Below are 24,374 nucleotides of genomic sequence, written 5' to 3' on the forward strand. Positions count from 1 at the left end.
GGCCATAAATTAAGGGATGTGATATCCACACACCCCATTTTACTTCTCACACACCTTTTTAATTTTCAGCTGTCGGATCGGATGAATTGAAGAAGATCAACGGACAAAAATTATCAAGGGTGTGTGAGAAGTAAAATGAGGTGTGTGAATAGCACATCCCTAAATTAAATATTTCTCTGTGAAGTCATTTTCTTTTTATTTTTATTTTTTATTTTTCCTCAATACATTTCAAAACAAAGGAGACAGAGAATCAGAAATACAGAAAGGTATTGGAGAAATGAAGAAAGCAGGAGGGGCAGAGAAGAAAAGGGTGCGAAGGTCATCGGGCGCTATTCAAAACGGCGGCAGAGATTCCAGCTCCGATACTCCTCCCAGGGTTTGTTCTTGCTCTGATCCCTTATCTAGGGCTTCTCATATATGAAATTGGGCATTTCAATTTTGATTTTTGTGTATTTCTGGGAAATGAAAAATTTTAATTGCCAATTTGATTTGTAATACCCGCAGTTATGTAGTGTGAAAAGCACTGCTGTTTTTTATTAATTTATAATTAATTTTTATTAATTTTTATTGCTCTGTTGGGTTGCTGAAATGGGTAGGAGAGGGAAGGAACTAGTTGAAAGTTTCAATACAATGTGTTTAGTTATTTAGAAAATGAGGAATTATAAATAAGGATTATAAGGGCATAATTTGGGATAATGAATGATTTATCCATTTGAAGAAAATCGTCACTGGTGCGGGTTTTGCTTTAATAATATTGAATTTCCTTCAGGGTTGCAAGGATATGCCATGGAAAGTAGGATCATTTTGTTGTTTATGGTAGAGCTTTCGAAATGAGAGCAATTCAGTATTTCTGCTTTTTCTTTTTGGGCATCTTTAGTGTGGTGGAGTAGCGGTGTTTTTGTTACTAGCAAACCTTGTTTAGCCTAAAAAATAGACAGAAAATCTTTGGACCAAAAGTAAGCAGAATGCGGTAAAGCAAATGAGGCCGCTGCAAATGGATCAGAAGATGTTCAATGATCACATCATTTTTCTGGCATGATCAGTTCAGAATTGTTTTACCTATGTTGTGTGTGCAATGGAATGAAATTGCAGATGGGGTACTAATTCCAGGACTGCTGTAAAGGAGAGATGAAGAAAAACAAAATCTTGAGAGTAAAACAATTTGAAATAGTTTTTGGTTTTTAGTTTTCTTTTTGTGTACCCTTCCTTGTACATTTCTTCTACATCTCGCCCACCATATACTTTCCCCATATTTTAAGCATGAAAAAGCAAAAAATGAGAACCAAAACATAATGGTTATCAAACAGGCCCTAAGCAATTCACAGTGAACCTCCATTTGCAATTAATATCTCTTGATTCTATCCTTGTTTTTCTATCCAAACTGAAATTTTGATATGTGAACTTTGAGTTCTATCATTGAATTGCATTGTAAGTGGAGGATAATAAATTTTTTTTTACATTAGGATTCCTTATATTATTTTTTTCCAGATGCTGTAAATACTGGACTGTGATCAAATCGAATTTCTTCAATGATAACTTTTTGTTTCTATTATGTTCTGTTATGTTCCTTTGGCCGAACATGCAAAACATTGTACATAGATTCGCAGATAACAAAAGTTTAGACAATATATTGATTTTTACTCTTTAAGGAAAAAAAATTATAGTAACACATGATGCATAATGTGTCATTGATGCTGTTATGCATAACGTAAGTTTTCTTGCATGAATCTAGTCTTCTGGATAGCACACAAAATTCAGTTTATGAGGTGATAGAGCCTCATATCAATTCCAAAAGAAATGGTGTTGCTCAGATAGTGAGATTTTGGAATATTCTGCATTGTAGAATTAAATGGTGTTGCTTATATATATACTAAAAATGCATTTTAATTTGTTAGTATGCATGAGTGCTTATAATGCCTCCTTTCCAACACTTACTATCTCAACCTTAGATAGTTATTAATTAGTGGTGGAAAAGTTATTGTTTTCTTTTGGATATAGATTCTCGGCTTGATGCTTATCTTTGCCCAATTATGTTTTGGATTTCAAGGCAAGATAGTATTGGCCAACTGGTTTCCATAGCCTACTGATATTTGCCTTGTTTGCTGATTACCACATGATTTTCTTTCAGAAACAAGCTACCCAGAAAGATGTGTTCCAGTTGTTTGCTGAGAAGGTGAGAGACAATAAGGATTTGGTGTCTAGGTGGGCTGTTCTACAGGAGACACGCGTGGAATATTTCAGGGGAAAGGATTTTGTATGCTTTTTGAGAAATCATCCTGAGGTCAAAGATATTCTAGAATCAGATAGAAATCTAGAAGCTGAAGATATTGCCGATGCTTTACTGGGAAAGAATCTTCTAGTACGCTGTGATCGTGTGGTGAAAACTCTTCGTCCTGGGAAGAGAAAGTTGTCTACATGGCCTGCACATTTGGAGATCTTTCCAGTAAGCTAACCTCTTAATTGTTTTTGAACAAGTAGCTTGCTGCCCTTGCAATTAACATGCTCTGCCTACGAGTTTCTCTTTTCATTTTAGTATAATACTTTAGATTAAGGAGTATATTCTTGGGGACCAGTTAAAGTGACTAAATCTGTCCTTTCTGTTTCAGAATCTCTTCATTGTGTATGTGCCCATACTCTTTATGTCTATGTGCTAAATCTGGCCTTTCGATCTCGGTCTCGGTTTTTGACTTTTTCAGTCAACTTGGTTTTTTTTTTTCGGTTTTTTCTTCATCAGTTTGGTCTGGTTCCTCGGTTTTTATGCCCACCCATATTCATACTATGCTATTTATGCTTACTTTGTACTTGTGGACATTTGGTGACATTGTTGTACCCTTTTTTACTTTCTCCTTAGATTGCTATGTTTTGATTTTATATTTGTAAAAGTTTGAAACTATGGAGGAAATGGGTGAAATTACTTGATGGTACCATCCATAGTGTGTTGAACTTCCCCTTTTTAGCAGGTTTACTAATATTTCAATTCTGTCTTTCTGTAAGCTGTCTTCTGTTCATGTATTTTCTAAGCACCACGCATCACCTTTGGTAATTTTTTTACTTCATTTGCAGGACCAAGTATTTTCTGAGAACGACGCCTTCTTTGCATGGACTTTTGTTAAACGGAGGCCTCTCTGGCAGACACTTCTCTCATTTTTCTGGCCAGTGGTTACATTGGCAATTTGTTTGTTTCCTGTATATCCCCATCGGTGCAAGCTTCTAATACTCTACTCATGTCTCGGTGTCCTCCTACTTTTTCTTTCTCTACTAGTTAGTAAGTTCTCAACTTCTGGTCATTTGTTTTTAGCATTTCTTTACATTTGCTTAACTCTGATTGGTTTATGGTGATGTGGATACAAGAGTGGAAGATTAGGTTCATACCTTTCACCCCTATTTAAAATGTCACTATTTTATTACACTTATTGGTGTGCTGGACATATCAACAATTCTGCACATTAGTCATGTAGTGGACATCAATGTGCGTTGCAATTGATATTTGTTGGATATTGCTTCACTTATTTTCAGACGTCAGGCTTTATTAGAGTCAGTGACATGCTTGTACAACTATGCGTATATGTTTAATTCAATACCTATATTTAGTTGGGTTATATACTTTCTGGCTTAGTACTATTATATCAACGCCGTCCATTCCTTATTTTTGGGAGAAATGACTACGCATCATTTGAAGTGTGTGCCTTTCAACCAAGGTATATTTTAGGTAGTAGATTGTTCTAGGTCTGCAATATCAATGGGGCACGTGGAAAGCACTGTTGCTTTGATGACATGACCAGAGACAGAGCTAGTTATATAAAGGCCTGCCTATTAGCCCAAGTCCCGCAGAGTGCGTTAAGATGAGATATTCACCCAAAAAAAAAAAAAACTAAATAGGACATGCCACCTTTGCATTAAGCACTATGCTGCTTGTTGTCCTTATCAGCTCTTGTTAAGTGTTCCTTGCCTATTATGTGGATTGCATTATTGTACGAGTGACTATCTTCTATCTTTGACCATCATATGTGAAAGAAAGTCGATGCTATTTTCAACGACGGCAGAAACTTGTTGGTTGTCGACAAGTTGCAGAGTCACTAGTTTTTTTTTTTTTTTGTTAACTAGTTACTAGTTTGTTTGTAAAGCTTTTAGGATTCCTCGACACATTTTTGCCATTTGCACCGTTGCTAAATATTTGTGACTAATTTGCTTATGCCTTTTGCCTCTCTTAATGTCTTATTAATCGCTAAAGTCAGTCTCACTATACCTATCAAATGGAATTGGGATAGGGTGGGGATATATAGGATCGAGGTTTATACTAGGTTTATATGTATTTTTCTGTAAAAATATACCTATGATCATAGCTATAAGGTTGCATCACAGCTGCCACCTTCACAGTTTTTATTATCAGGATTTTCCATCATCTTGGCCTAAAGGTTGTTAAATATATGTTTGAATAGGGTATCATTTTTCAAGTATTCATAATATTTGCATCAAGAAACCTAAATTTGTATCTAGATTTGTTTATTTGACTACAAGCTTCAGCTTAGCTATGTCTGTGATCTGTTAATTTCTTGATTTTGCATTAAAGAGTGTTAATAATGCAAATGATCATTCCAGTAATGATTTGTTCCCAGTAATATCGAACATGAACATTTAATTTTGTTTTGTGATTTCTTAACTTCCAGTGAGAGGTGCAATATTTGGAGTGCTATATATTGTTCTGGGAAAGCGAGTTTGGTTTTTCCCGAACATTCTCGCTGAGGAAGCTACTTTGAGAGAACTATTCCGTTTCTGGCCAAAGAAGGATGAAGAGGAGCGACCAAAGTGGACAACAAGGGTTTTCTATGCAGCAGTTGCAGTTCTGGTCATATTGCTGCTGAGGCACCATGCTCCTGATGAAGCTGCTAGAGCCAGGTGAGTTCTAAACCAACCAAATATACCGTAATGGCACTTGAGAGCATGAGTATGATCCTTGCTATGTACTGAGTTTCAAGTCGCATTGTTCTGTGGATGACGACGAATTGTGGCTAAACATGACAAAATTTTAAAACTTTCAGATCCACAATAATTTGAAGACCTGTTTCTTTTATATTTAATCTTTTGTTAGGGCCCGTTAATGTGCAATTATAGAGCATACCGATCTGCCTGCTAACGTACTGAATCGGTTTTCTGCTTCTTGGCGTTGCCAATCATACTAATGATTGACTCCATATTGTTGCAGGTACCAGAAACGTGTATCTAACATTATCGACGATGTTCTCGAGTGGTCTCCAAGATTGGCGCTTTCTGGGATGATGGAGAATATGCAAACTGTGGTTAACTCGACGGAGCCAAGTAATGCAACTGAGGAAGAGGTGACGCTGCCTGACGCCATGGATGCAGAAACTTTCACGGTGCTGTACGATGCAGAAGTTAGTGAAAATCTAGAGAACAACGACGAAAACGTAGACAGTAGAGAAGAAAACCTAGACAAGAGTGATGAACAGAAACATGATGACATATAACGTATGCGATACCGGAAAGAAGACATCGCCTTCTCTTTGGCCTTTACCTTTAAATTTGAGTGTAAAACAATGTATCAGACAGACAATAAAGCAGGTAGTTACATTTTTTTTTGTGGGATTTATAAGGGTGTTTTGTAAGGTTTGGTAGTTGGCTCCTACATGACTACTTGGATCGTAATTATCGGGTGATTAACTCGTGCAATACACAATTACTGCCCAGTATCAAAGAAAAATATAGGCTTTTCAGGTTGTCAGAATATTATTTATAACCCGACCGTTTTGTTTTTAGTTTTTATTTTTTTCCTTTTTTGTGCTACAAATAGACAGATGCATGGAGCAGAAGGAAGCGTAAACAAGTAATGGAAGAGGGAAAACTAAAAGGGACAAAGTGCTCGTTTGAAAAATACTTTTAAACGACTGAAAGCGCTTTTAGAAAAAATATTGAGTTTCTTCAAGAAGCACCTGGAGTGCTTTCTTCAAGAAGCACCTGAAGTGCTTTCTTCAAGTGTTTTTCCATGATCAACTTACGCTTTTACTAATGATTGGCTTCTAGCATGCAGAAAAAACGAAAACAATTGAAATTCCAAGCACAGTTCAAAATGAAGGTGACAAACATAATACACAAGATTGTTAAACACGAGTCCAACTTGGTTAAATTTCCGTCTCTCATATGTACCTCTAATTACAGAAAACTACTCTGTACATCAGGCACAAATAGGAAAGGATGCAATCAAGAGTCGAAAGGGCTTCGCAGGAGCCAAATGACCCTTCATCATCACTCCTCCCCTACATCTATGCCTCACGCGCAAGAACACAGCCAAGAATGAATTGCCGCCTGGCAAACGCATTGCCAAAGGGATCCAGGGGGACTCGTACCTTTTCGGGTAGAGTCCACAGCATCTGCCTCCAGGGGTTCACTGAATGGCAAGACGCCTCTGTGAGGCCTGGTTCGAAGATATGTTGCCTCGTTGCTGGCCTTTCCAATCTCCTTCTTCCCCTCTCTTGCCCGAGCATGAAGGATACATTGAAGCCTGCAAACCACCATGGGGCTGGTAGCAGCCACTACCATTTGTATAATTATGAGCCGAATACGCATCGTGCACTTGGGAACCTCTTGCTTCCCGTTGACTATTGGGGGAATTCCATGTTTCAGCAGAATCCGAGTGAAAGGGTTCTGAGCCCGATGAACTGCCGGATTGTGATGAGTGCACTGGACCAGAGCCTCTGCCCTTTTCTTGTCTAGTGCTGTTTGAAGTATCACCATTAGTTTTCTTTGCAAAACGTCCTCCAGTACCTCTCGCCCTTCTCATAGCATGTTGATGCCGTGATTCATGAAGATATGGCTGTAGAAAATGAGAATTAACAATCCAATTACAAAAGTTAGCTAGGCTTGCTGGATATTCATATTTCAAAGAAACAAACGCAAACAATTTGAGTTGGAAATCATTAACTGAAATAAAGATTTCATCATACCGCCACAATTTATATACCACTAATCACCCCTGAAAAACAAAATCTACAACTGTTTATCGTCAGTCTCTTACAACCATCGGCATACAGTTAAAACATTTTAACCTCACACTAATCAAATTAGACAAGTCTACAGACTTTAACAGGACTGTTACCAAATATAGTTTATACAGTCGTTGAAAACTCCATAGTAACTACAGGTTCTTCACATGTCAAATCACAAATGTATATACTAAGCAAGCACATGCTTCCATTGGCAGAATGCAGGTGACAATGCATCCCTCTATGCATACTTCATGCGTATTGCATAGCCATGTCCTGGTGTATATATATATATATATATATAATGGAGGCTTTAGTGATATACATAAAAGTGAGCACAACGCCATAATAACTCCAACTTTTTAAGCACTCAAGACAATTTTCAAAGCTCTTTTCACACAATCATAAAACTTCGAGTTGTGATATGTCAAAACAATATATATGATCACCAGAGAGAACGGACTCAATAAATATCTTACCAACAGTGAGGTACATGGTTCAAACAGGCACATGAAACAAACATATACCACATCTATATGAAATAAAACATATTGATTATAATACAAATGCTTGCGTGCACTTTCTACCTTCCTGACTTTTATTAGCTTCCTTTCTAGTTCTGCTTTTGCACGTGCCTGTCTTCGCCTTAGAATCCCTTGGTATTGTTTTGCATTTACATACACAGGCTCCTGTGCCATCTCAAGAGGCAATGGCATTCTCGCATGTGGCATTCCAAGAAAAGGAGGATATCCCTGAGCATTTGAAACAACATTAACAGTCTCTCACATTTATATATCAAAACATCTACCACTGCACAACTTCCAAATGCACAAAAAATAAATTCATATCATACCCAAGAAACATAACTTGAATGGGTTAAATATTATAACTAATCTGTTTTTTAACCACCACCACCATGATGCAAGACAACACAAGGTGGCCTACTACCCAGGATTGTGGATAGCGGAAAATTAATCAAGTCAAGGAAAAAAGAAAAGATTTAAGACTCTTGTAAAATTAGATAAAATAGAGAGAGAATAACATGGACGAGATGGACAAGAGAAAATGTACGAAGAGATATCAAGGCATCAAGCCTTTCAACAACACTATTGTGTATCCAAAACGAATTTGCTTTACAGATGGAATAACATGGATGAGATGGACAAGATAAAATGCATGAGAAGATATCCAGGCACCAAGCCTTTCAACAACACTATTGTGTATCCAAAACAGATTTGCTTTACAGAAGCTTTCTATAGTCTTCACATTGAACTCCCATAGACTTGTAGCATACCAAGTCTGATTACATGGCAGTAGGAGACTCTAAGAAAACTAAGACATCCACTACTTCTAGGATCCAAAATACACTTTCATCCATCCATGATCCACTTTGCTCGAATTTGCTTTATAGAATATAGCCTTCTTATATTGTCTTAACATAGAACTCCCAGACTAGTAGAAATACAAAGACTGACTCAATGGTAGGAGACTGATGTACGACAATAGTAAGGGATGGAGAAATAGAAGAGATCCAGACTCACTCCGGTCTTTGGCATCACACCAAAGGTGTATTGAAATCACTCCAATAACGAAATTAGAAAAATTCCGGCATCACACCAGAGGTGCTTTGGAATACTCCAAGATGGTTGTGCCACACACACAAGCAGAGAAATCCATAATTTATTTCTTCACTAATAATCTGATTTCAAAAGCTTACATTAATAGGCTAATTGGTACATGAATCTGGAAAGATCCGCATTAATATGCTTCGGAATTCTAAAGACTAATTTACGACACCAAATACATTAAAGAGAAATGTTAAGGAGTCTCTCTCAAAGTGGGACTCTCCATGGACGCTATGCCACCTCACAGTTTAACGTTAATTCCCGTGCCAACATTATAAAACCTTGTGCCATTTCTCATGAGGTGGCAGAGGGAGTCCCACTTTTGAGAGTCTCCTTAGCATTTACTACATTAAAAATGTAACATAGAGAGACTCAAGACAATTAACTTGCAGATTACATGCATATATTGCAGTTATTATATAAGAAACTAAAGTTTGGACTTGGCTCCTGCATCATTCTCCCTTGGTTGCAGAAAACTCGACCTCCAGTTTGACCTGTTAAGTTGGTCGCCAAGTTGCTATCCTTGCCAAATATACAGGATCTCCAACGATGTAAGGACATAGTTGATGTAGGACAATAGGAAGGGATAGAGAAATAGAAGAGATCAGGACTCACTCAGGCCTTTGGCATCACACGAAAGGGGTATTGGGATCAATCCAATAGAGAAATTGAGATACTAACAATCAATATTCCTAAAGTCCAATATAAATTGATTCTCAATAACAGTCAACACGAACTCTTAGATTTACATTTTGTTACTCATTTATTTTATAATTTCACTGATTCTAACATTACGATAGGTATTTCTGTTTCAAAAGAATGTTGAATTGTCAAGATAAGACTTGGGATTTACTCCCCATAGACTCGATATATAGATCATTTCACTATGTCCATTGCTCTTCCCCACCCAAAACTTATTGAGATTCGATAATTTGAGAACATTCAACTCCTAGCACACCCATTATCGGATGTTCCCAGGAGTGGACAATCGACAACTCCAACTATTTCACAGGATGCACATAGGCCACAACAAGAATACTTACAATTATATGATATAATACATCTTCAAACTTCTCATTTGCCATGGCAACAATACATACGGAGAAAGACATTAAGAAGAATACAATTATGAAAAATATGAAGGAAAAAAAGAACAAAACATGAAATCTGACAGTTGTAGTAAACCAGTCAGACCAGGAAAAAAATTAATAACATAGAGTTTATAAAAAAAATAAAAAATAAAAAATAAAAAAAAAAACCCGCGAGAAAGAAGCTGTCACTAAATGCTTATTTCTTGCTAGAGCTATAATAGAGATCATATTATCACATTCAAACCCTGTAAATTAGGGGTTTAAAGGGACTGGACTGGACCCGTTTTAAAATGAAACGGGGCGGGACGGGCCGAGTATAGTGTTTCTGATTATTGGAACCAGCCCTAACCCGAACTGTTTGAAACGGGTCGGTTCCAGTTTGGGTCCACGGGTCCATTTGCTTCATTTTTTTTTCAAAACCGGATTAATAATTTATTATCATCCATTGCTTCGTCAAACGAAAATCTGGAATCAAAGAACGAAAATCTGCATCAAATTTTCAAATTGCTATTTTAAATCTAATTCTGCAGCAAATTGAGAATTTTAAATCTAATTCAACAACCCTAATTCCTACCATAAAAACTTAATTCAAATTCTGCAGCAAATTTGGGAATCAAAGAACGAAAATCTGGAAAGTTTAAATCTAATTCCTTTTAACAATAACAATTTCTTTAAATGCCCAAGTTTGTTGCCTAATTGAGAATTTTCTTGGTCTCAGATTCCTCTCTCTCTTGATAGAAAAGTTATAGAAGAAATCATCAATTCCAGAACGAATAGAAAGAATTAAGAACCCTAAATTCCTAAATAAGAAAGAATTAAGAAACCCTAAAATTCGAATTGCTATGGAAGCAGCTCCGAAATTGAACAAACTAAAAACCTTAAATTCCCAAATCAACTCAGTGATTGTGAAGAACAAAAAATGATAAACATAGGTGAAGGGACAACAAGAAACGAGTCGAGGCTTGAGGGTGGGAGAGACTAGGGAGAACGAGGAACTTAGTGCAGTCTAGGGAGTGGGAGTGGGGGAGGGACTGAAATTCTGAAAGTCTAAAACCATTAGAAACCAAAAACCTTATTATAAACGGGCCAGTCGGGGGCCCGTGGTTCTCAAGTTATGGACCCACACCGCCCCGTAAGTACCCTCGGCCCACCCCACCCCGCCCCGTTTTGTCTCTATTAATTTTGGACCCGCCCCGAACCGACAGTACCCGCCCCTACCCGCGGGTCCAGGACCCGTTTGCCCACCCCTACTGTAAATCCATACATCATGAGAAGACCATACCAAAACTCAAATTTCAACTACTAACAACAGAAGGAAAAAATTTCAAAGGAAAAATTATCCTTTCCTAATCTACCAAATCAGACCAAATAATTTCCTCATCCAAAATGTTGGCTGGGTAGGAATGTTGTTAACCTCAGTTCCAAGTCCTGACAACTATCCATTCCACTTTCACAACCATCAGATGTATGATATAACAAAAATATTCTTTTTAGTAAGTAACAATGACCGGAATTCAATCCTTCTACAACAACCAGCCGCACATCATTCGTTCCCAATTTCATGTTGTAAAGAAGACTAACGCATATATACATGTAGAAATACAAACTGCAGTAAGGTAAGTATAACATCTTCAGAAACTGAAGTTACTGAACAATTACATAGTTGCACAAAAAATAAAAACACACAAATCCAACATGACACTTAAGATGGTATTGCACAAAAGGATATTGCTGTTTAACATACCAAAGGCTGATGTCCATAAGCTGCCATCATTCCACCATAATAAGGATCCTGATAAGGATTTGAAGCACAAGCCTGCAAAACAAATGCATTAAAGCCAGGACTCATACATTCCAAAATCATGCAAGTACGAGTACCTGAACTTCAACATTACAGAATTCAATATTTGATGACTACCAGTAGAGCCGGAATCTTAAAAAAAGTAAAATGAACTTACAATCGAGTGACCCACAAGTTCAAGCTGTGGTGGTTGTGCAAGGCAATCATCGCGCACTGTAGGTACACCCGATCCAGCGTGCTTTACATTGCGGTGATCTTGCCCATAATTTCCAGCTGAAGTTGAAACAAGATATTAGAAACTGAACCCAACTAAGAGGGGGTGGGGGAGGTTTTATATCAAATTCCCAGACATAATAGGAAGTACTACCTGATCTTGGAGATGTAATATGTGAATCTTTGGTAGCATCATCATCATCTTCATTTGTCTCATCATTGGACAAAGATTGACCATCATTAGACTCTGACCCACCATTTGGGCATTCTAACAAAGATGAGTTGGATGCATTCCTCCCTGTCCCCGTTGGGGAGATGGGATTATGCCCAGCACTGCACCACCACGGTTCTGAATAAACACTGCTTGGTGGGATGGGATGAGCATGTGGTCGATTTTCAGCTTCGTTTTTTGGCTGCATGCCTCAAATTTCCTTAGATGGAGACCAGCTCTTAGTTCTACAGATAAGTAAGTAAAAAATGAAATCCAAGTGAGTGACTTAAAAAACAGAGTTCCTCTTAATGTATAAGAAAGAGAATCAAAACATGCAGCCACAAACAAAACCATCAATGGTGATGAAGAAAAATGAGTACCACAGAATGGAGCACCTCTATCTTGCGAATTCAGTTAATATGTGATCTTCTAGGCCAACAAAAGTAGAATGTATCCCGAGTTTAAACTTATTTTCACTTCAAGTTGTCAAAAACATAACCAACTTAATCCAAAAGTGGTGCACAAAGCTGAACTAAGCAAGAGACTTTTCCTCACCACTTTCCAATTACAGTCAAAGAAAAGATCAATTCCAACTTTCTACTCTCACTCCCTAAACATATAGCAATTAAAAGACAAAAAGAAAACATTGAAAGTTCTATGCTCTGCATTGGTTGTTTCCCAGAAATTAAGCACAACAGTTGCATTAAACTCAACAATGTTATAACTTTAAATAACCTGATCTCCAAATGTTAATTCATGATTAACTTCCAAGTAATCACAATTTACAAGTTATAGAAATTCAGTACTGAAAAATACACTCCAGATAGTGTATCAATGATGAACCCCAATTGGTTGAATTATTCTGTACATACAATTAACTAAGACTGCAAAATTACAAACCAAAAACCTCCTCTTTCCCCCTTTTTCTCAGCAACCAAACAGACCACAATTAAAACTCTCCGACCCCAGAAACAATTTTGAATTCCGCAAACCCTAAACACACCGATATCACAATTGCATGCAATAGAAACATGAACAGAGAGGATCAAATCAAAACCCCAATTCTCACAAACCCTAGAAATCAACCACACAAATTATATTCAAATTTAATCAATGAAAAGGTCAAAATTTGAATCCCACTTTTTAAATTAAGGAAGAAAACAAATCCTAGAGCACTTACTTGCCGAGAGAAAAGCCAATCCCAAACAAAACCCTAGATTTTGAGCCTCGGAATCTCACAATTTCCCTGCAATTCCATACAATCTCACTGTGTATATAACTGTAGTGAAAGAGCGCTCCTATTTTTATTTCCACTTACAGGGTGATGATTTCGTCACCCACCGCGGGACCCACCTTATAGCTCTAGAACTTTTGTTTACCAACACGTGGACTGTACCCAACCGGGAACTCCCTCGACCAGTTTTCGGTAGGCCGGACTCGTCTCTGGGAAGCGCGAGAGAAAGGAACCGGTTGGAGCCAGTTGTAGGTTATAAAGTGAAAGCAACCGGAGCGAGTGGGGGCCCACCAGGGTGAGGTTATCGCAGGAAATTTAGGAGCGAAAACATAAAAAATAGAGTAAAAGATAAGGAAATTACGAGAGGCCCACGCGACGAGCACTGGACGGGCAAGGTCCGGGATACGCGAGGCGTCTTGGTGGGGACCACAGAGATGGTGCAACGCCAGCAGCGTTAGCCACGTGTCCCGTAAAATTGACATTTTCCCGGGAAGAGTATGTTGGGAACCAGCAGGAAGGTGCGGTGCCTTAACTGCTGGTGAACAAGAGACCCCAAAAAACAGGTAAACGTAATACAAGGAGATTGTCTCTGTTCTGACAATAAATGAATAAAAAGTAGGCCCAGTTCTAATGTTGGGCCAAGCCCGTCAATATGGTTCGGTGAGTGTCGAAAATGAATTTTGATTTGGTTCGGTTTGACAGGGAACAAATAAAATTGAACCATTGGGTTTTGGTTTGGTACAATTTCAAACAGTTTCAGTTTAGTTTGGGCCTAACTTATAAGTCCATTAAAAAATTAGGCTTACCTTAGAGGCATGTTTCGGTTTCGAGTTCCCAATTCTTTTTTTCTCTTCTAATAGTATGTTTTGGCTGCCAAACGGGAGAGATACAACAAACAATGGCCAATGACATAGCATTTGTGGAATACCAAAAAAATAAAATAAAAAATAAAAATTTACTCGAATGTTATTTTTTGTTTCTACAGAGAATCCATTAATGGGTCTTTCAAATTTCTCAGCTTTTCTTCCCTTTTACGCTTGATTTAAATGACCCTCGCTCTAACCCTAAAACTAATCACAAATATGAAATAACAAAAATTATTCACAAATGTAATAACTAAATTAACTAAGTTGTTACCATATTAGCACGCCGGAGCAGGATGAGCGAAGGAATTCAAACTTTTGGTGCTATGTGCAGTGAAAGAGATGACGAGAGGAGTTCGATTTTTGAACTAGGAGGATGACTTGACACGATCCAATCGGAGTTTGGTTGGAGTATGTCGCGATTTGTAGTGAAAGAAGACGGAACGGAAGAGACGAGGACGTCGAGGAGAGGAAGACAACGTTTTGTGTGTCGATTTGGTTTCAACTTTCAACATCCAAGTCAAGTGGTGCCTGGCCATGTTACAAAGTGGTCGAGTGCAGACTAAATGTATGGACTCCATCAAACAACCAATTACAGCCCCAACACCTAATTAGCTAATTAAATTAATTTTTTTTTTAATATTATGAGGTTCCAATCAATTTGGTTCTATATATCGGGAACCAAAACCAAACATTATCTTAGCTTTTGGTTCAGTTTCAAACGCAAAAATCGAATCATTCGACCCACAGTTTTTTTTTTGTTCAAACACTAGTAAAAAAAACACTTTGCACGACACAGGTCCTTTGTCGCGCAAAGTAAAAAAACGTCGCGTAAAACTTTGCCCCACGCACCTCCGTCGCGCGCAAACCGTCACGGCAAGGCAGTGACAGAAGGCTTTGCGCGACGCATGTAACCCTTCGTCGATCAAAGACACTTTGCGCGACGCAGCCTACGTCTTTGCGCGATGCAGCCTACGTCTTTGTGCGACGCATTTAATCCTTCGTCGCGCAAAGTATTTTGCACGACGCAGCCTACGTCGCGCAAAGTAGTTTTGAGCGACGCAACATACGTTGCGCAAAATTACTTTGCGCGACGAAGGGTTACATGCGTCGCACAAAGACACTTTGCGCGACGTAGGCTGCGTCGCTTAAAGTAGCGTCGCTCGACTTTGCTACATCGCGCAAAGTGGATTTTTGGTTTTTGGTCAAAAATATTATTTTCTTAATTTTTAATAATATTGTAATTAAATTCTAAACAATAATTAATTAACCAAAGAAAAATATTTAATTATAAAATATATATGGAAATGTATTGTATATGTCCGAATAAAAAAGAAAAAACTACAAGTAATCTTCTTGGTGAAATGGCTATTGGGTATCAACAGGGTGAAGTGGCTCGAAAGTCGAAGGTGTAGCAAGATCAAGTACTAGTAGCGAGATTTGGAGGCTAGTCATCTGTATGGCTCGTACAAGGTCTCTCATGTGGCCAGCATAGGCCTGTAGCTGCTCGCCTTGGGCCCTTATCTGTTCCCTCATCTGCTCGCCCTGGACCTCAAACTGACCCTTTAGGGTTGTCACTTGCTCCTTTAATGAATCGACCTCTGCAGTGTTCGATCTGGAAGAAGAGGCACCAGTCTCATGAACTCGTGCTTTCCCCATGCACCGAACAACCTTGCCGTGACGACGACCGAGGTTCTGATCCAAGACATCAGTCAGGATCTGAAAACCTGCATCCTCAGGTACCGTGACGTCCTCAATCGGGGTCTCCGGGGGAAGCTGCGATGTTGCTTCTTGGATAACAGCAGTGTGCTTTTCCACCATAAGAGCCTGTAATAATAAAGAAAAAACATATATATAAATAATATTTGAACAATTCATGCATACATATAAGAATAATAACAATTACATTTACTTACATGAAGATGCTCAGTGTTCGCATCTCCAGGTCAAACGTAAACGTCCTCGAACATGTCGATCTCTGGGAACTTAGAACCCTCCTGAAGAAAAAAAAAACATTAAGAAAATTTTATTAATCAATAATAATAAATAACTTGTCTAAAATTTCTAAATTAATATACTTTTACCTAACGTTGTGCCTCAAGCCTATACGAAAAGGGCTTCGAACCGGAATGGTGAAGAAGTGTCTTTGACTCCCGAGCTATCTTGCTAGCAACAGATTTCTTCTGTTAACCACACAATATACATGTTAATGCGACTATTTGAAATAAATTAATAAAAAAAGCTTAAAAAATAACTAAAACAATAAGAAATTATTATTAAAATATTATGTACATACCACAAATTTTGGGTCCGTAAAATGTTTGCAGAGCCACTCCCAATCCTCTTGCCGGTCCTTCAACTCGCTTGGGCAACCACGTAGGCGAGCAATCTCCGGAGTATCCCATAGCTTAAAATGCGTGTGAAGATAGTTCTTCCAATGTTTGTACCGGGTTGCTAAGGTCTCATCTAAGTAGGCTTTGACCTCAGGGGATATATCATCAAGATCAAAAATGACCAACGAATATGAAAAATAATAAAATAATAGTAAGAAATTTAATAATATTAAGATTATATATTTTGGTTTTTAATATTTGTAAACAAAACTAAAAAAATGATATTGAATCCAAATTTGTTTATTTAGATGAAGAAAAGAATGCAAGAATCGGAAATATAATTTATGAACCCAATGACATTCATGAACAAGCAACTCAGACATGGCATAAAGTACAAGATTATAATAAACAAGAATCGATAAGATTAGCTTATGAATTTGAAAAAGAAACAGAAGAGTTAATTTCAAAAACTGATGAAATAGATCAAAATGAATTAAATAACTAGATAAAAGAGTTAGATGATTGAATTTCATTACCAGATTCGAAACATACCTAAGTAATCCAGTAAGTCAAAATGAATATACAAAACATCAAGAAGAACAATATTTTTATGCAGAACCAAGTAGTTAAAGGCTAAAAATTAATATACTAACAGACAACTTTAAAAAATGATAAAGGCTAAAAATTAATATACTAACCGACAACTTGTCTTGCACCAAATCCTTCGTCTTATCGGGAATTTATGCCCACTTCTCCCACTGCATAGGACAATTTTGTTTAATAACAACACCACAACTACTAACGACGATGCTATGCTGCTGTGCTGTAGCAGCTCCACAATGTACCAAGTCATACTCAATCTTGATCTTGGAGCCAGTCAGACGTACGCTCTGTGTTGGCTTCAGCATTCGACTAGGCCTTCTAGTTCTGTGTGGCGGCGCCCGTGAGGCCGCCGTGCACTGAGCAGGTGAACGGACACTGATGATGTCGATGAGACAGGCACCTGGGACGCCGTAGGAGTAGCCTCAATAAAGGGAGTAGGCTCCCCATTCAATGGAGCACTCACGCATGGAGCAGTAGATGCTGATAATGTGGGAGGCGCATTGGTCACACTCCGACGATGAGTGATCAAATGCGACATCTATACACTTTTTGAACCATAAAATTATAACATTAGAAACTAATCAATTAGCAGCCAAAGTAATAAGTAGGTTACCAACATTCTTAATTTCAAAACAGGTACGAACAATGTATATTTAAATTGAGTAAGTAACAAATTATATGCAACAACCTTATGAACAACCTTGTGTATATGTGTGTGGATCAACAATTAGATATACATAATAAATGTGACTGTTGTATGGCTGATATTATTCATTTGCAATTTGCCACTATCTGGTGATTCACTTATTGTCAGCTACTGTCCAGAGATATCACTAGCAAGTACCAACTTTTACTTGTCCTAGAGTTGATACTTCATTTTATTTCAAGGAATAAGGTGATACAAAAAGAGGATGACGACAAAGAAGAAACAATATCTTTGCCAATATGAAGAATCAGAACGAAAAGCTAAAGCACATGCGTTATGACATTAATCAACAGAAAAAGGGGAAATTTAAGTCATTTTTCTGTACGAGGGATGAAGACTCAAATTCAAGTCTTATTTTCGGTGATCTAGTTATGTAGTTAAGAACTTTGATATCAAGCAAAGTAGGAAACCCATTAATCCATTTAAAAAGCAAAACTTAAATTACTAATATGGTTAAACTAATAAAACTATTATAAAAATTAAAACATAATAAGAAATGGAAATTCCAAATTGCAGTGGCAAACATTTTGCAATCCATCATCCAACCAACTAATCTTCCAATTATTTGCATATACATACATATATACACACACACACATATATATGCTTGGAATATGTATTTAATTATTGCAGAGAAGCAAAACAGAGAAATGAGAAAATTAAAGGGAAAAGGAAAAGGGGAGAAGAGAAAGATATCTGAGACTCAAATTTAAGTCATTTTTCGGTACGAGGGATGAAGACTCAAATTCAGTTCATATTTTCGGTGATCTACGTATGTAGTTAAGAACTTTAGAGCATAATTTAAGCATTGTTGAAATGAATTTGCAGTATTCACCAGTGGAATTACAGTTCATGCTCTTATGTCTTTAAGAGTTATCATGTCTAAAAATGAGATGTGGAAAAAGAAGAAGCAGAAACAACTGAAGCGAGGACAAAAAGGTAACATAGTTGAGCATATGATAAATTTTGAAATAAGTGTAAAAAGTAGAAAATTTTACCTCCAATAAGAACACCAACTCTAGTTGTTCCCCCACAGTGACCAGACAAGTACTTTGATGGATTGCACTGGGACACTAGAGACATGACAACCAGTAAAAAAACGATTAGAACAAAACGAGCCAGCTTCAGATTGTGATGCTATGTACATTTCAGTTTCAGAATATTAATATGTCAGGCAATTGGTAAAAGTTACAGATGCATTTCAATTCACATAAATAAATGGAATACAAGCAGAATTCAAGGCTCGAGATCACAAAGTAAATCACCCACGAGTTCTGACTTCCTATGTATGGTATATTCCAACTATAACAGTTTGTACAGGTAATTGCAAGATTTTATTTATTCAACAAGAACTCAGTGCAAATCCAACTTTGCTACATCCCCTCGTGAGGAATTAAGATGCGAAATAGGAATTCAGTAGAACTTGTAAGTTTGAGAGACTATCAGCGTAATAGACAACTTGTGCTATCAAGGTTTACGTTAGTTAATGTTATAACTTAATTAGGTCCACAACCATCGGATAACAAAGTTTACTACACGGACAATTGCACCGGAAAAACTTATGCTGTAATTTTACAAGTCTTCTCTCCCCTCTTAATTTGTACATCCAAGGTCCTAAATATATCTAGTAAAGGCATGTGCTTCACCTAATATCCTCTATAAACAAACAGCACAAAGGCTTTGACTTTCGGTGAAGTCTTCATTGGGATAACGACTATTCAACTCAAAACAATACGAAAACATTAGAATACTGCAGATTCATTTCAACAATGCTCAAATTATGCTCTACATACTCAGATCAATCTTGGTAATAACTCATAAAAACTGCCAAACATAAATAAGTCATCGACAAAATTGCAAAAACTTCAGCAAGAACACCTCCATGTTCATACTCAAAACACACATACAGATCAACAAAATTGCAAAAACTTCAGACAATCAACTCGAATCACATCACAAAAAAATCAATTTGACAAAAACCCAACATGAAATTTGAGCCTAAACCCTAAATAACAAAAACCCATCGAAAATCAGAAACCCTCACCTTGAATTTGGGACTTGATTCGCGTCGATTTCGAGATTCGCGTCGCTGCCCGTCATTTAGAACGAGAGGGAGAGAGACAACTGATAGAGTAGTGGTGGTGGTTGGATTTAAGATTGTGAAGAGGAAAGCTTGTAAACGAGAGGGAGAGAGATGTGTATGGGAAAGAGAGGAGAGATGAGCAAGAGGGAAGAGAGAGGTCTATCAATTATACGGGAAAGAGGGAAAGACCGAAAGAGGGCAAGAGGGAAGAGAGAGGTCTATTAATTATACGGGAAAAAGGGAAAGACCGAAAGAGGGAAGTGCCAAACTTAGGAAAAATTGAAACAAAGTGCCTATTTTTCACTATTGGAGCGCCAAAATTATCATATCTTGCGCGACATTGGTATACAATTTGACGTCGCGCAAAGTGCTTTTGCGCGACGACCATGTTAAGGCGTCGCGCAAGGTATTTTTTTTTTCAATTATTATAAAAATTACTGAAAATATGACTTTACTCCTTTCAAATTCAATTTTTTTTTACATAAACCCCAAAATAATATATTTTTCTAATAAAAACCCACAAATTTTTTTTTACATATATATATCATTCAATTTCTTAAGTGTTATAAGTACTAAATAAATAAATTAAAATCTACTTAGTAAATATAAATACCATTGAATTTGATGAGAAACGCATTGTTAGAAATCCACTAGTAAATATATATCTAATTATATATATATATAATTATATTATATAATTATTATAGTTTTTAGGGGTATAAAATTGTTAAACTAATATATATAATTATTATAGTTTATTCATACTTTTATTAAGTATAACATAAGATTTTGTGATATCCACAAGTGTAAATATTTTAAATTGAAGATCAAATTCATTCTTTGTATTCATATAGGGTCAAGGAGTGTAGTTGTAAAAAATCATCAAAATCGGAGTTAAAATAACCGTTAAATCGTGATTTTTTGTTTTATAACCTTTGAAAAGTTTTGTCCGGTTACTTGATCTCTAAATGTTTGTTTTTTGCAATTTTTGGCATATGCGATCTCGAAGTATATACAAACATGTTTGACGGTTGGATCGTTGAAACTAGTTTCGTAGAATGCGTGTATCTCATCAAAACAATAGATTCACTAACACTTAAAAAGTTTATTCATACTTTCATTAAGTATAACATAAGATTTTTTGGTATCCACTTGTGTAAATATTTTAAATTGAAGATCGAATTCAATCATTGTATTCATAGAGGGTCAAGGAGTGTAGCTGCAAAAAATCATCAAAATCGGAGTTAAAATGACCGTTAAATCGTGATTTTTCTTTTTATAACCGTTGAAAAGTTTTGTCCCGTTACTTGATCTCTGAATGTTTGTTTTTTGCAATTTTTGGCGTATGTGATCACGAAGTATATACAAACAAGTTTGACGGTTGGATCATTGAAACTAGTTTCATAGAATGAGTATCCCATCAAAACAATAGATTCACTAATACTTAAGAGTTTATTCATACTTTCATTAAGTATAACATAAGATTTTGTGATATCCACTAGTGTAAATATTTTAAATTGAAGATCGAATTCATTCATTGTTTCATATAGGGTCAAGGAGTATAGCTGTAAAAAATTATCAAAATCGGAGTTAAAATAACCGTTAAATCGTGATTTTTCGTTTATAACCGTTGAAAAGTTTTGTCATGTTACTTGATCTTTGAATGTTTGTTTTTTGCAATTTTTGGCGTATACTATCTCGAAGTATATACAAACATGTTTGACGGTTGAATCATTGAAACTAGTTTCATAGAATGAGTATCCCATCAAAACAATAGATTCACTACTACTTAAGAGTTTATTCATACTTTCATTAAGTATAACATATGATTTTGTGGTATCCACTAGTGTAAATATTTTAAATTGAAAATCGAATTCATTCATTGTATTCATATAGGATTAGAATAAGGAGTGTAGCTATAAAAAATAATCAAAATCGGAGTTAAAATAACCGTTAAATCGTGATTTTTTGTTTTATAAATATTAAAAATTTTTGTTCGGTTACTTAATCTCTGAATGTTTGTTTTTTGCGATTTTTTGCTGATACGATCTCGAAGCATATACAAACAAGTTTGACGGTTGGATCGTTGAAATTAGTTTCGTATAATTCGTATCCCATCAAGTTCAATGGTATATATATATATTTATTAAGTAGATTTAAATCTATTTATTTTGTACGTATAATTAACCGGTACACGGAGTAGTATATTATGTGTCATTATAAAATAGTGGGATATGTCATATGTGTGATAAAAAATTAATAACTTAAAAAAAAAATATTTCTCACCACTTTTATTAATTTTCATTTTTCCCTCTCTTTTTTGTTTCCTTTTCAGCTTTTCTTATAATTTTTATTTTTCCCTCCCTTCTTTTTCTTCAAAGGGCGGCAACCTACCCATCTTCCCCTCTGTAGGTGAGGAAGAGGGGAAGGCAGTTATGGAGCTTTTGACTTGTGTTAGAACACTGGAAAGAAAGACAAAAAGGTACATTTTCGTGTTGATTTTGCGCGACGAAGCTATGCATTGCGCGACGTAGGCTCACTACGTCGCACAAAGTTGGAAAAAAAGCGGTAAAACAAGCTTGGTTTGGCGCCAAACTCTTGCGCGACGCACATGACGTCGCGTAAGTGGTCTTTGCGCGACGAAGGAGTGAGTTGCGTAAAGTACCGTCGTGCAAATGCCACTTGCGCGACATTTAGGGTTTAGCGTCGCGCAAACATACTTTGCGCGACGAAATTTGCTAGTCGCGCAAACATGTTTTTGTACTAGTGAAACTCTCCCCCCACTTAGTATAGAAGTTTTCTATTGAATATAGTTTGTAACCACGATTAGTCCCTAAGCGTTTAAAAAATCAGAAAGAGTGTCGAGACCGCCAAGCCCCCCATTGTGCATTTTATGTTTTAAAAAACAAATTATAAGGAATTTGTTGAATACTTGATATGTTTGTTCATAAATCGCATCATTAACATTACCCGAAACTAGACATGCTTAACTTGAAAATAGTTAGATATTACGGAATAGATCAAATCTCATTATAATTCACGGTTTTCATTTATTTGAAAATAAGAACATATAGAACACTTTACATAAACTACACACCTCAAAATCTAGAACCTTGACAAGATATGCTTACTAACAATCTCCACATATCGAACCTCTAACCCTAAATTTTCTTTCTTTCTTTCTTTCTTTTTTTTTTCCTCACGCTCTTCTTTTCTACGTAAATTAACGCATGCATTGCATGCCATCATATTGCTCAGTCAAGTCTCTCTGCTTGTCTGAAAATAATTGACAAGGAGCTGCTGCTATCTATAGTGAAATAAGGCGGCCCCCAAACTTATTCATCAAGTAAAACACTAGTATAATATAGATATGTGTATGGATAGACTTTAACATGCTTGCAAGTCTAAATAGTATGTGAAAATTGTGTAGAAAAACAGAATCATGAATGCAAGGCATGTTGAACTTAGTGCTGGTGTCTAGATAATACCAAATGTTGATATATGCAACTTTGCAATTAGCAAGAGGTGGAAAATAGATACGATTTAGAAAAGGCAAACTTATCAAATTAATAAATGGATTGTGGGACCATGATTTTTCAAGATCAGAGTGTTGGAAAATAAAAAGGAAAGTATTTTAGGGATATCGTTTAGTTGGTGATTTTATAGGTTTTTTTTTAGCCAAAATGGTCCATGAAATTTGAATAACACATCACTTTGGTCCCTGAGATTTGAAATCAATAGAAGCAGTCCCTAAGATTGTCCACCATCAATCATTTTGGTCATTCCATGCAAAATTATGTTAACAAGGATCAAAATGACAAATATACTCTCAATTTAATACACAATGGGTCAAAATATTTTGACAAAAATTAAGGATATTTTGGTCATTCTATTGTTATTTAATGGAGATTTTTTAAGGAATGACCAAAATGATTGATGGTGGACAAATTCAGGGACCAGTTCTATTGATTTCAAATATTGGGGACCAAAGTGAGAAGTTATGCAAATCTCAGGAATCATTTTGGCTAAAAAGCCTATGATTAATTAGGTTTGATATGTTTTGATTTGGTTTAGGTTTCCTTGTCTTGTTGACAAGGGATTATTTTTATTTGTTTCCTAGTATTGCTCCTTGGTAATCTTATAAATACCTCCTTATGGAGAAAAATAAAGTATTGAAGTAGTATTTTGAGAACTATCAGATTGTAGAGAATTCTTATATTTGTCATAAATCCTTCATTTTCAATTTGGTATCAAAGCAGAGTTCGATTCTTGGTTGAACTTTGCAATAAGCGCTTCCCTGTGGATGCACGAAGCTAATTTTCTTCGTGCAGCCACATGCCATGAACTTGAGGGTGAAGATTATCTACAACTGTTAGAAGAAGATATATTTTCGTTGCCATGAAGAAGAATAAAGGGAAGAAAAGTGCGTGGTTTCAATGCCTTGGAGGAAAGAGATTAGAAGAAGAAAAAAAAGTTTTGACAAGGTAGGATACGTTTCCTATCATGAAGGCTTTTGGCTTTTGTTTTATTTTTTATTTTTTAATTTAGTTTGATTATGAGTTTGAGAAAGGAAAAAAAAAGACAAGAAGAATGAAAATATAATTGTAGGGAAA

General features: G+C 36.4%; 2 protein-coding genes and 1 long non-coding RNA gene across 3 annotated transcripts; 1 reads left to right on the plus strand and 2 right to left on the minus strand.

Moving 5' to 3' along the window:
* The first annotated feature begins 188 nt into the window (after nt 1–188).
* Nucleotides 189–5,743, plus strand: LOC103407263 (translocation protein sec62-like). Its single transcript, XM_008346208.4, has 5 exons — nt 189–376; nt 2,129–2,443; nt 3,064–3,265; nt 4,668–4,896; nt 5,204–5,743. Exons 1-5 carry the CDS (start codon nt 278–280, stop codon nt 5,484–5,486), a joined length of 1,128 nt encoding a protein of 375 aa, XP_008344430.2. The 5' UTR covers nt 189–277; the 3' UTR covers nt 5,487–5,743.
* A 298-nt stretch (nt 5,744–6,041) lies between these two features.
* On the minus strand, nt 6,042–13,712 carry LOC103407545 (nuclear transcription factor Y subunit A-1-like). Its single transcript, XM_008346459.4, has 6 exons — nt 13,120–13,712; nt 11,883–12,184; nt 11,673–11,788; nt 11,459–11,530; nt 7,586–7,750; nt 6,042–6,829 (listed from the first exon to the last, which is right to left on the minus strand). The coding sequence occupies exons 2-6, from the start codon at nt 12,145–12,147 to the stop codon at nt 6,401–6,403; spliced, it is 1,047 nt and encodes a 348-aa protein (XP_008344681.2). The 5' UTR covers nt 12,148–12,184; nt 13,120–13,712; the 3' UTR covers nt 6,042–6,400.
* A 1,652-nt stretch (nt 13,713–15,364) lies between these two features.
* LOC114819387 (uncharacterized) lies at nt 15,365–16,213 on the minus strand. Its single transcript, XR_011572816.1, has 3 exons — nt 16,121–16,213; nt 15,953–16,033; nt 15,365–15,863 (listed from the first exon to the last, which is right to left on the minus strand). It is a non-coding gene; the product is annotated as an uncharacterized lncRNA (long non-coding RNA).
* Between the last annotated feature and the right edge of the window lie 8,161 nt (nt 16,214–24,374).

Source organism: Malus domestica, chromosome 11 (genome assembly GCF_042453785.1).
Source record: "Malus domestica chromosome 11, GDT2T_hap1".
Taxonomy (NCBI): Eukaryota; Viridiplantae; Streptophyta; class Magnoliopsida; order Rosales; family Rosaceae; genus Malus; species Malus domestica.

Coding starts and splice junctions, on each gene's coding strand:
- LOC103407263 (XM_008346208.4), top strand. CDS start 278: ATGAAGAAAGCAGGAGGGGCAGAGAAGAAAAGGGTGCGAAGGTCATCG. Junction 377..2,128: donor GCTCCGATACTCCTCCCAGG/GTTTGTTCTTGC, acceptor ATTTTCTTTCAG/AAACAAGCTACCCAGAAAGA. Junction 3,266..4,667: donor TTTTCTTTCTCTACTAGTTA/GTAAGTTCTCAA, acceptor CTTAACTTCCAG/TGAGAGGTGCAATATTTGGA.
- LOC103407545 (XM_008346459.4), bottom strand. CDS start 12,147: ATGCAGCCAAAAAACGAAGCTGAAAATCGACCACATGCTCATCCCATC. Junction 11,789..11,882: donor TATTACATCTCCAAGATCAG/GTAGTACTTCCT, acceptor TTTCAACTTCAG/CTGGAAATTATGGGCAAGAT. Junction 11,531..11,672: donor AACTTGTGGGTCACTCGATT/GTAAGTTCATTT, acceptor TTTGTTTTGCAG/GCTTGTGCTTCAAATCCTTA.